The sequence below is a fragment of the Anomaloglossus baeobatrachus genome, chromosome 1 (genome assembly GCF_048569485.1).
Source record: "Anomaloglossus baeobatrachus isolate aAnoBae1 chromosome 1, aAnoBae1.hap1, whole genome shotgun sequence".
Taxonomy (NCBI): domain Eukaryota; kingdom Metazoa; phylum Chordata; class Amphibia; order Anura; family Aromobatidae; genus Anomaloglossus; species Anomaloglossus baeobatrachus.
Window position 1 is genome coordinate 309361638 of NC_134353.1, and position 12160 is coordinate 309373797.

General features: G+C 42.9%; 1 protein-coding gene across 1 annotated transcript in view; it reads left to right on the top strand.

Moving 5' to 3' along the window:
- The window catches only part of LOC142312211 (ovochymase-2-like), a 171782-nt gene extending 160268 nt beyond the window's left edge, over positions 1-11514 (top strand). Inside the window, exons 22-25 of the mRNA XM_075351118.1 lie at positions 3607-3692; positions 4690-4940; positions 10163-10314; positions 11258-11514. Coding sequence (XP_075207233.1) covers positions 3607-3692; positions 4690-4940; positions 10163-10314; positions 11258-11449 — 681 coding nt within the window. The 3' untranslated portion in view covers positions 11450-11514. The remainder of the gene's footprint in view (positions 1-3606; positions 3693-4689; positions 4941-10162; positions 10315-11257) is intronic.
- The last annotated feature ends 646 nt before the right edge of the window (positions 11515-12160 follow it).

Genomic DNA, 12160 nt, shown 5'->3' on the forward strand with positions numbered 1-12160 from the left:
AATGTCATAAAACAAAAAAATTAAAACCGAGAAATTCCTATGAGGAACATGAACATGCTGACTATAGATATAAGTAATAGAACTAATGAGTACAAAAAATCCTCCTGTTACAAGTATATTTGCATATTATATAAAAATTGACAATATGTCATCTGATGATGTAATATAAAAAACACTATAAATAAGGCAAAATCTCATCTCATAACATGGTTACAAAATTGACAATATCAAAATGTATACAACTGATAGTATCAAATACAGGCCATTAATCATAAATATAAAGTGCAAATAATGATTGGATGTTAAAAAATAATTACAAATTTGAATATGTATATTTTTTATATAATTAACAAGAGTCACAAAAAGAATAAAATATATATATATATATATATTACAGTACAGACCAAAGGTTTGGACACACCTCATTCAATGAGGTTTTTTTTATGACTCTGAATTTTATAGATTCTCATTGAAGGCATCAAAACTATGAATTATAACATGTGGAATGAAATGCTTCACAAAAAAGTGTGAAACAACTGATAATATGTCTTATATTCTAGGTTCTTCAAAGTAGCCACCTTTTGCTTTGATTACTGCTTTGCACACTCTTGGCATTCTCTTGATGAGCTTCAAGAGGTAGTCACCGGAAATGGTCTTCCAACAGTCTTGAAGGAGTTCCCAGAGATGCTTAGCAATTCTTGTCCCTTTTGCCTTCACTCTGTGGTCCAGCTGACCCCAAACCATCTCGATTGGGTTCAGGTCTGGTGACTGTGGAGGCCAGGTCATCTAGCGTAGCATCCCATCACTCTCCTTCTTAGTCAAATAGCCCTTAGACAGCCTGGAGGTGTGTTTGGGGTCATTGTCCTGTTTAAAAATAAATGATGGTCCAACTAAACGCAAACCGGATGGAATAGCACACCGCTGCAAGATGCTGTGGTAGTCATGCTGGTTCAAGAAAACTCTTTGAATGAGAAGGTGTGTCCAAACTTTTGGTCTGTTATATATATATATATATATATATATATATATATATATATATATATATATATATATATATATATATATATATATATATATATATATATATATATATATATATATATTGCACTCTTTATGCAAACAATTGAAAAAATAAGTCATAATAAATAATATATATTGCAGTATTGATATAAAAAGGCTTTTTACTTTATGGCTATTTAGCTTATAATTAGCAGCAAATGGTTTAGTATATAAATGGCACTGTATTAAATACAAACAGGTAGAATTCTCAGGTCTTAAAGGTCATAAAGAGTCCATGCGGGTAATCAAGATAAGAATACATGCATCAATGCAAAATTGTAATGTAGGTAATAGGGGAACAATACTCATCTATATATATAATTGCCTTATTCTGTCTGTCTGTCTGTCTGTCTTGCTCCAAAATTGTGTCCTTACGGTGACACAAAGCTGATTGGCCGCTGGGCTCACCATGGCCCCGCCCCCCCCGCACGGATTGGCTGCTCGCCTCGCCTCGGCTCCGCCCCCCCACGGATTGGTCGCTCGCCTCGGCCTGGCCCCGCCCTCCGCATGGATTGGCTGCTCGCCCCGGCCCTCCGCACGCCTCACCAGACATAAACTTGCGATGCTGGGATCGTGACGGAGCCGGTGAACGCTGGTAACCATTATACACATCAGGTAACTAAGGTCCCTTGGTTACCCGATGTGTATCATAGTTACCAGTGTACACCGGCTCCGTCACGATCCCAGCAGCGCTAGACATAACCTTGCGATGCTGGGATCTTGACGGAGCCCGTGAACGCTGGTAACCATTATACACATCAGGTAACTAAGGTCCCTTGGTTACCCGATGTGTATCATAGTTACCAGTATACACCGGCTCCGTCACGATCCCAGCAGCGCCAGACATAACCTTGCGATGCTGGGATCTTGAAGGAGCCCGTGAACGCTGGTAACCATTATACACATCAGGTAACTAAGGTCCCTTGGTTACCCGATGTGTATCATAGTTACCAGTATACACCGGCTCCATCACGATCCCAGCAGCGCCAGACATAACCTTGCGATGCTGGGATCTTGAAGGAGCCCATGAACTCTGGTAACCATTATACACATCGGGTAACTAAGGTCCCTTGGTTACCCGATGTGTATCATAGTTACCAGCGTGCACCGGCTCCCGGTACACATGTCCAGGGAGCCGGTATTATACTCCTCTCCCCCCAGGACTACTCCTGTTACAGTCCTCCTATTATACTCCTCTCTGAGTATAATAGGAGAACTATTATAGCATGGGGGATGTAGCACGATGGGGGATGTAGCACGATGGGGAGTGCGCAGCATGGGGGATGTAGCACGATGGGGAGTGCGCAGCATGGGGGATGTAGCACGATGGGGAGTGCGCAGCATGGGGGATGTAGCCCGATGGGGAGTGCGCAGCATGGGGGATGTACCACGATGGGGAGTGCGCAGCATGGGGGATGGAGCATGATGGGGAGTGCGCAGCATGGGGGATGGGGCACGATGGGGGGTGCGCAGCATGGGGGATGGGGCACGATGGGGGGTGCGCCCCATGAGGGATGGAGCATGATGGGAGGTGCACACCTCCCCCCAACACACACACACACAACACACCACACACACACTGGGAACCACAAACACCGCCATACACAGACACCCACACACACAGACAACGCTGCACACACACAACACCCAACACACGAACACCGCGGCATAAATATACGCACATACCGCACAACACACACATTGCACAAAACATACCTCCCCCCAAAACACACCACACCCACACAAACCGCGCAACACACACACAACGCGACAGACACACAGCGCTCCACAAACAACGCAACACACGCAACACACATACAACACCGCTCTCACCCCCCGCCACACCCAGACAACACCCAGAACATGTACAGCGCCCTACACAAACACTTGGTAACTACACACAACAACATCTATATATATATATATATATATATATATATATAACAAAAATCATACATTAACTACACAATACGTAAATTCTAATACCCGATGCGTAGAATCGGGCCACCTTCTAGTGTTATATATAAATACCTAATTTAAGCCTTCATTAATCAAAAGAAAGAGTTTATACCTCAGTTGTGAAGATTATTGTAGGAGCTGCCAGCATATGTGTCCCCACCACCCCAGCGACCGTTTCGCACCTAGCTACTTCCAGGCGGCGTGTTATATACTTATAACAGGATAATTTTTTGTACTCATTAGTTCTATTTCCTATATCTATACTCAGCATGTTCATGTTCCTCATAGGAATTTCTCTGTTTTAAATTTTTTGTTTTACAAGATTTATGTAGTAAAAAAAATATATATTTGCATGAATCTCTTGTGTCCATTGCCTCATTGGTTTAAATGGAGTTGTTGTATAACAATTTGGTGAAGTGTCAGGCACCCTATGTTTTCTTGGACTTATTTTGTAATTAGTGTCATATAACTAAGTCTAAATCCTCATTTTGTGTTTTTTTTTTAATATAGTAAGAACTAGCAGATATAAAATAATTAGATTATGAGGGGTTTCTACTAAGTCACCTACATGTTTGTGTTTGGTTGCAGGCACCACATCTACCATTCCTTCCTACATGTACAGGGACACTGATACATTCACAGTGGATGCTCCTACCTGCTCATTGTCTTCACATGTGAGTAATCAAAATTAGGCCTAAGCCACACGGCGAGAAAAACAGTGCGAGTGGAGTGCGATAAAAAAATCTCATTCCACTCGGACCAATATTAGCCTGTGTGTCAGCGCACATGACCGATTATTTTCTCAGCCCTGATCGGACCGAGAAAACAATCGTAGCATGCTGCTATTGTAATGCGATCATTGTTTCTCTCGCACCCATTCAAGACAATGGGGCGAGAGAAAAAATCACACTGCACTCGTGGTACACCAGTGTACCGCGAGTGCAGTGCGAGAATGGCAATAGCCAGCTATGGAAGAGAGAGGGAGATAACTCCTTCCCTACCATCCTCAGAGCTGGCACGCCCCTCCTCAGTGCCGGCCCGCCCCCCGCAGCTGAGGTCCACTCGCACCAACAGACCTCAGTCGAAGGGACACTCGCATGACACTTGGCTTTGCTGTACTGCCAGCATGAGCTGAGTGTCATACGAGGGGATCGCAGTAATCCCTGTGTGGCCCCAGCCTTACACTACGTACAGGATTATATCTCAGGATATGCCCATATTGCCTGGTTCCTTAGACTCATCTTATCGAATGGAATTTTTACAAATGGCGTAGCTACAGGGACACGATATTATAACACCTATAGAGGACACTTACTAACTACAGATAGCACCCAGAGACTAGTGGTGGGTGAATAATTGTATAAGCAGTAAGGTAGAGGTCTATATACTGTATATTCCCAATGTTTGGACATAGAGGTAATGTGTATCTAGTATATGCAGCATCCCAAAGCATGGTTAAAATATGTCATGATACCCCATTAATAGTAACTGCTAAATTACTTTTAGAATAGTGAAGCCCCGACACCTCCATAAACAAGCTATTCACAGTTCTCATATAGACGATCCATCCACAGTGCCCCCCTAAATATACCGCCCACTACGTCTCCCAACAGATCCAATGTAATTCTATGCAGTATCAGAGTCTAAATGTCATGTCTGTTGTCTTTGCAGAGACTGGACGCATAGTTCATGGACGGTTTGCTTTGCATCTGATTCTACTGAGACTTGTATTGCAACTGACGCTATTTTCAGACATGAGGACTTTGAATATTCCAAGAGCAATGTCTACCTCCATGATATAGCTCTACTGCACCTGTCACAAAAGGTGTCTAACATACAGCCCGTCTGCTTGCCTCATGCTGAAGAGCCCGTTTTACCTGGACAGGTCTGCTATTGGGCAGGCCGGGCAGATACTAATACAGGTAAAGTATTTTCATTGCTTCCAGCCATATAAAAACACCTTCAATAAGACTACCTTTATAGATGTTACCATTCACGAAATGCATGCTTGCCCTGGCAGAGCGTCCATGTTTACTCCTATAGGGGGAGACTGGCTTAAAATGTAACATGGTCAATTCTTGTTTCTAGAAGTTGGTGTCTAGGAAAATGCAATTAATATTGTCTGGGTAAAATTCAAAGAGTCAATTATTCCGGGCAAAACATATACAGTATTATGTCTCCGGTAAGGTCCGATGGGAAAGAGCATGGCCCTCAGAATCTCACTGCTTTATATATGTCTCCCTGCCCTAGTGTATCCATTCTGCCTGAAGTTTTCTTTCTGAATTGCAAATTTTAAAAAGCCTGAATTAATAAAGAATAATAGAAAACATCTAGATGAAAGCCCATTAGCTGACTGCAAGGTATGATCAAGGGCAATTTATAGGGGCGACAAAGGAAAATCTCTCACTTCTCCCCAATACAACTAGGACATTCACAGCAGTAAGATATGGACAAGTGTTAAGCGGGCTTTACACGCTGCGATATCGGTCCTGATATCGCCAGCGTGGGTACCCGCCCCCATCTGTTGTGCGACACGGTCAAATCGCTGCCCGTGCCCCATAACATTGCCCAGACCCGTCACACATACTTACCTGCGTGGCGACATCGCTGTGACCGGCAAACCGCCTCTTTTCTAAGGGGGCGGTCCGTGCGGTGTCACAGCGACGTCACTAAGCGGCCGCCCAATAGCAGCGGAGGGGCGGAGCTGAGCGGGACGTAACATCCCGCCCACCTCCTTCCTTCCGCATAGCGGCCGGGAGGCAGATAAGGAGAGCTTCCTCGTTCCTGCGGTGTCACACGGAGCGATGTGTGCTGCCGCAGGAACGAGGAACAACCTCGTTAGTGCTGCAGTAACGATTTTTGAGAATGGACCCCCATGTCACCGATGAGCGATTTTGCACATTTTTGCAACGATGCAAAATTGCTCATCGGTGTCACACGCAACGGCATCGCTAATGCGGCCGGATGTGCGTCACCAATTCCATGACCCCAACGAGTTCACATTAGCGATGTCGTAGCGTGTAAAGCCCCCTTTAGTGTAACTCCAATATAAGTGTATGTGATGTAAAATACATGGCAGGTGACTATGCAGCTCAGACCTCGGTTCGACTTGCGTTTTGCAAGGATAAGTGTAATCCGATAAAACATCGCACTGCACTCGCACCAGTGCAAAACTATGGGGCAGTGTCCATCTGCGATTGATTTCTCATGCTATATCGGTCTGAGAAATGAATCGCAACATGCTGTGTTTGGCAGCCATTCTCGGCTCACACACCCCCATAAAAGTCTATGGGAGCATGTGAAACATCACACTGCACTCGCATGTTATGTGGCTGCAGTGCGATGTGTGCAGAGACAGACAGCAGAGGAAATGGGGAGAAAGTGTTCCCTCCCTCTTCTCCACAGCTGTGATATGATTGCAAGATCGGATCACAGTCGCATAATTCTCGGCTGACACCCTCTGCAGAGGGTCATTAGCATATCGCTTCCGAGGCTCTGGTTGTTGGAAGCTATGCGCAAGTGGAATCGTACCCTAATACCAATATTCTGTATATACTGTACTATTGTTGAGGAACATATGTCTTATCATATAACCGTCCATGTGAAGATTTTCTGTGTGTGGCAAGGTCTACTGCTATCTCTCATTTATATATATATACTTCAAGTATAATCTGTATGTTTGTTTGTTTGTTTTGGAAAACTAGTAAAAACAATGTTTAAAAAAAAAAAATACTATTGCGGAGGTGCCTATACATATTGGATAGCTGTAAGCTGACCCACCCAATTTCTTCTGACCCTAAAGGGTACTTTACATGCTGCGACATCGCTAGCGATTGCTAGCGATGTCGCGAGCGATAGCACCCGCCCCCGTAGTGTGTGCGACATGTGGTGATCGCTTCCGTAGCGAACAATATCGCTACGGCAGTGTCACACGCACATACCTGTTAAGCGACGTCGCTCTTGCTGCCGAACAATCTCTCCTTCAAGGGGGAGGTGCGTTCGGCGTCACAGCGGCATCACAAAACGGCTGCCCAATAGAAGAGGAGGGGAGGAGATGAGCGGCGGGAACATGTCGCCCACCTCCTTCCTTCCTCCTTTCTGATTGACACATGTAGGCTGATGTTCGTCGTTCCTGTGGTGTCACACACAGCGATGTGTGGTGCCGCAGGAATGACGAACAACCTGCAGAATTATACACCAACAACATTATGATTCGAAGCGACGTGTCAACGATCAACGATTTTTGCGATCATTTATCATCGTTCCAAGCTGTCACACGCTGCGATGTCGCTAACGACGACGGATGTGCGTCACAAACACCGTGACCCCCGACGATATATCGTTAGCGATGTCGCAGCGTGTAAAGCACCCTTAACACCAAGCTTGAGTTATAAGGCTAAAGTAATTGATTTTACACATTCAGGTCTCTGATACACTGTTCCTACCATGTAACCAGAAGGCTGGCAGTTGATGCACTGTGACGTGCCTTTACGTCATGATGGGTTGTGGTGGGAACACTAGAAAGGAATATGCATCCCTACTTACCAAAATTGGTGTCTTGGTCTGTGTGCCCACGGTTGTTTTTTTGTGAGTTGTTGGAGTTGCGAATTTACGTTGTGTCAAAAATACAGCTCCAGCAAAATGGATGGGATTTACAGAAAACTCGTGTCCACCGGGCTTCGTGTTTACTCAGTGTAAGCTGACCTGCGCTGCATGTTTCAAACCTGCAACATATCTGTTTCTCTTGCGTTGTTGAGTTTTCTGTACAGATTTTTTGCCATAGACTTGCATTAGATATGGGAAAAATCACAGGTAAAATATGCATATGCGTTTTTATAGTATTTCTGTACATAAGTATATGAATAATGTTATGTCAAAGCCAAATACAAGGAATTATCAAAAATAAAGCAGCTTTGTTAAAAACATGACATACCAACACAGGCAAAAAAGTGATTAAAAAGCAAGTAAAAAGAATGCAAGTAACCAAGAGGGGCAAAAATTCTGTGACATTAAACACTCAACAAAAACTCATCGTGGGCACACACAAAGACTTAGGGGAAATCTCCAATTGTGCCAGTAAACCCCATCGATGTTGTGACCAATTATGAACACAACAGTGTACAAGGAACGGTTATTAATTTCATATTAACATATTGTTAACAGAAAATTGAAAGTGGTAAGTTCATATTACTATAAAATGTAACAAAACCCCATTATTTTAGTATAATATATTCTATTTAATAAAATCCATACAACCGAAAATAACGATAAATGGAAAGTTGTAAACAGATTGAGTAGAGAAAGAAAACACTTCAAACAATATACAGTATAATCAGTGGCGTAACTAGAGTTTGAGGAGTCCTGGTGCAAAATTTGGACCTGGGCCCCGCCCTCATGTTGGTCGGATGTATGTATATGTGGTATGTATACATTTAGCGTTCTAAATCCCACAAAGACATACGTGTCCCCCCATCCATTATGTAGTAATGTCCCCCATCCTGTTCTAATGTCCCCTATCCTGGGCTCCTTCCTGGTAAATATGTCTCCCATCCTGATATATATGTCCCCCATCCTGGTATATATGTTCCCCATTCTAACCCATGTCCTGGTGTATATATAACCCCATCCTGGTAAAAATGTCACTTATTCTGGTATATCTATCCAACTCCTGGGCACATTCTGGTATATTTGTCCTCATCCTGGTTTTTGTCCCTTCCTAATTTATATGTCCTCCTCCTGGTATATATGTCTTCATTCTGGTTTATTTGTCGCCTTCCAAGCATATATGTCCTCTTCCTGGTATATATATCATCATCCTTGGCCCCTCCTGGTGTATTATATATATATATATATATATATATATATATATATATATATATATATATATATATTATATATATATATATCCCTCTCCTGGGCATATTTTGGTATATATGTCCCCATCCTGGTTTATTTGTCTCCATCCCGGTATATATGCCCACTTTCTGGGCCCCTCCTGGTGTGTGTATATATATATATATCCATCCCCCTCCTGGGCACATTCTGATATATATATACCCATCCTAGGTCGCTCCAAGTGTATGTATATCTCCCTCCTGGGCACATTCTGGTATATATGTCCCTATCCTAGTTTTTGTCCCTTTCATATATGTCCTCCTTGTTGTACATATGTCCACTTCCTGGGCCTCTCCTTGTATATTTGTCTGCCGCAAAAAGGAGAAAAGTCTCTCTGCTGCTGTTGTGACTGCGGCCCGGTGAAGAAGGGGGACCAGGGCTTTATAAAGCTAAGTAATTACATTGGGCCTGGCTGGGCTTCCCTCTTCACCGGGCCCCATACACCAGTCATAGTTGTCATGTCCTGATGGCGAACCTGATCGTAGAACAGGTAGCTAATGGGACTCTGCACAGTGATGCATTTCAGCTATATGTGCAACCTCGAACGTACATTTAGCTGAAGCAGGGGCTGGGGTCAGTGGGCCCCCTGCATCCCCTGTCCATGTGACCACGATTGTTATGCCACTGAGTGTAATGCTAGATTCTTGTAAAATAATACATGCACGTTAATTAGAGAATATAACCATTTGAGTGGGTGTGTGATACTGGATATTAGTATTCTTGTTTTAGAAGAAGAAACACTGCTTATTCCGTAGAGTTGTGTCATTGTGACAGGGGGACATTGGATTTTCACAAATTTCAGCATGTATTATTACTAAGACCCAGCTATTCTTCCCCTGTAAGAAACAGAGTAGATAAAATGAAAAATCTTACTGTGCGTACTCTGACTCCACAACCCAGAGCCACACTTTTGCAGCATGTGTGTTCTCAGATTATAAGATTGGAGAATTTAGCGAATGTTTCCTGCAACGCAGTAATTAGATGGAGTCACAGATATGCAATTGGTGAAGATCAGGGTGGCATGATTGGATCTTAAGTGGATTATGATTAAGAAAAAATTAGGAGAACAGATGTCCATTTATTTAAAAGGATATTGCCACTCAAAACAAATGTACTGATTTCTGCAAGACGACAGGCTGCTCTTCATTAGGGCATTTAAACCAATGTAGGTTTAGAAATACACATGTCTTAAAAGGAGAAAAGATTTAGGAATGGATCAGATGGTAATATATAATATATCTTGTTGTAGGTGGAATAAAAACCAAAGCAGAGTTTCAGGTGCCGATACCCATAATGTCCTATGAAACATGCAGTCAGTCCAGCTTCTGGCAGGACCAGATTACTCCATCCATGGTTTGTGCTGGCTTTGATTCTCCAGAAAAATTAAAATCGGCTTGTAAGGTAAGTCAAAATCTTTATAGCTGGCTAAAGGCTTCAGGGAGCTATTCTCCACCATGAACATGGTATTGGGTTCAGTTAATATAGATTTCAATTTATTGGACTTAACTTGAAAAAAACGAAAGGATAACAAAAATATTGCTGAAGTATGGACTGGCAATCCCCATAGCCAAAGGGGACACTTGCCAGCTCTAATGTGTCACACAAAGCACACTGTTGAATTTTTTCCTGTAGCTACATCTTTAGAGACTTCCATGGCACCCTGGATATTTCCTAGCCTTTCTAAGAGTCCCAGAAGTCTTCCCTTTTAAAGGGAACCTGTCAGCAGAATTTTCACAATAAAAATAAAAGATTCCCCTTCTGCAGCTCCTGGACTGCATTCTAGAAAGGTTACCTTTCAGACCTAAATAAACACTTTATAAACTCTTACCTTTTGGTATGCTAATGTGGTTTTATGGTCACGAGGGCGGGCTGTATTGCGTCCGTTATTCACCCTCCTGGCGCTGTTCGCCGTCCCCCATTGCTCATTTACAAACATGAGGCCGCCGCCCTCATGTAAAGCAATGCTCCAGAGGTCTCGCGCATGCCCAGTGGCACTCTCGCGGGACTGAGCACTGTGCAAAGCATGAGCACTGGTGAGGTTATTGCGCAGGCGCGAGATTATGGGCGGCGCTGTGAATGTCATCACCAGCGTCATCCAAGTACCCGCCCATACTCTCGTGCCCGCGGTAACCGGTAACGTGGATGATATGGCCAGCGCTAGCGCATTAACGGTGGAGGCAGAGAGAAAAGCGCTGCAGAAGGGGATTCTTTTAGTTTAATTGTGAAAATTCTGCTGACAGGTTCCCTTTAACAGGAAGCCTTCCAGATGTCCTGGGAATGTGGTAACTTTCTGCTCATATGGTAATTTTGTTCATATAACAAGTTTTATTCCATGTATTTCTAGAGCGAGGCTGAAGGAGCACTGATGTGCCAATCTACTTCCAACTCCGTCTGGGAAATTCAAGGAATCACTAGTTTTGGACCTAACAACTGTCTTGTTGAAAGGAAACCCCAGGTCTTCACCAAAGTGTCAGCCTACAGAGAATGGGTGGAGGACAAGATCAAAAAGTACAGTTACGAGAAGAACACAGCGTGAACATATTACTTGGACGCCGATAACTGATGAATAAGATCTAAATGGTCAATAAAAGAACACAATTATCTCTGTGTATGTGGCTAATAACACCTTTAAAGTGGATAGGTCACTAGATTTCATATTACAATTTGTATACATTTATAAAGCGATATCTTGGGCTTGATGAGGCTGGTGGACTTTCTGAGTAAGTACACATGATCATGGTTGTATAATCTTGATACTAAGATGAGCATTTTGAGTCCAGCTGGAGCTTGACACATAAAATGCTCCTTGAAATGTCAGGTAGGGACACTTTATATCATAACTGCTGTGTAATATATTTTTTAATGTAAATACAGCAGTGTCATCAGGTCTAAAAGATCTAAGTAATAATGTTTGCAGTTTATCTTCAGATCATATTTGGGTACCGCAAACTTTAAACAGCTAAATCATGCTTTTACAGGGGATAACTGGTACAGATTAAGGAGGGGAGTGCAACAGCAGCACATTTATTTCTTCACACCATCTTCAGCAGAGCTAATAAACTTACATTACCCGTTAGGAAGGTAACATCTAGTGCAGAGGTTAAGTGTAAACATATTGAGATATTACACTATTATGGGGCTAATTTATCAAAGCTTTTAAGACAGAAAAATTGTGGAAAAACCTTTTAAATGTCACAAAATAATTGCAGAAGATGGAGTTATGCAAAAATTGTTCAACTTTTGACAA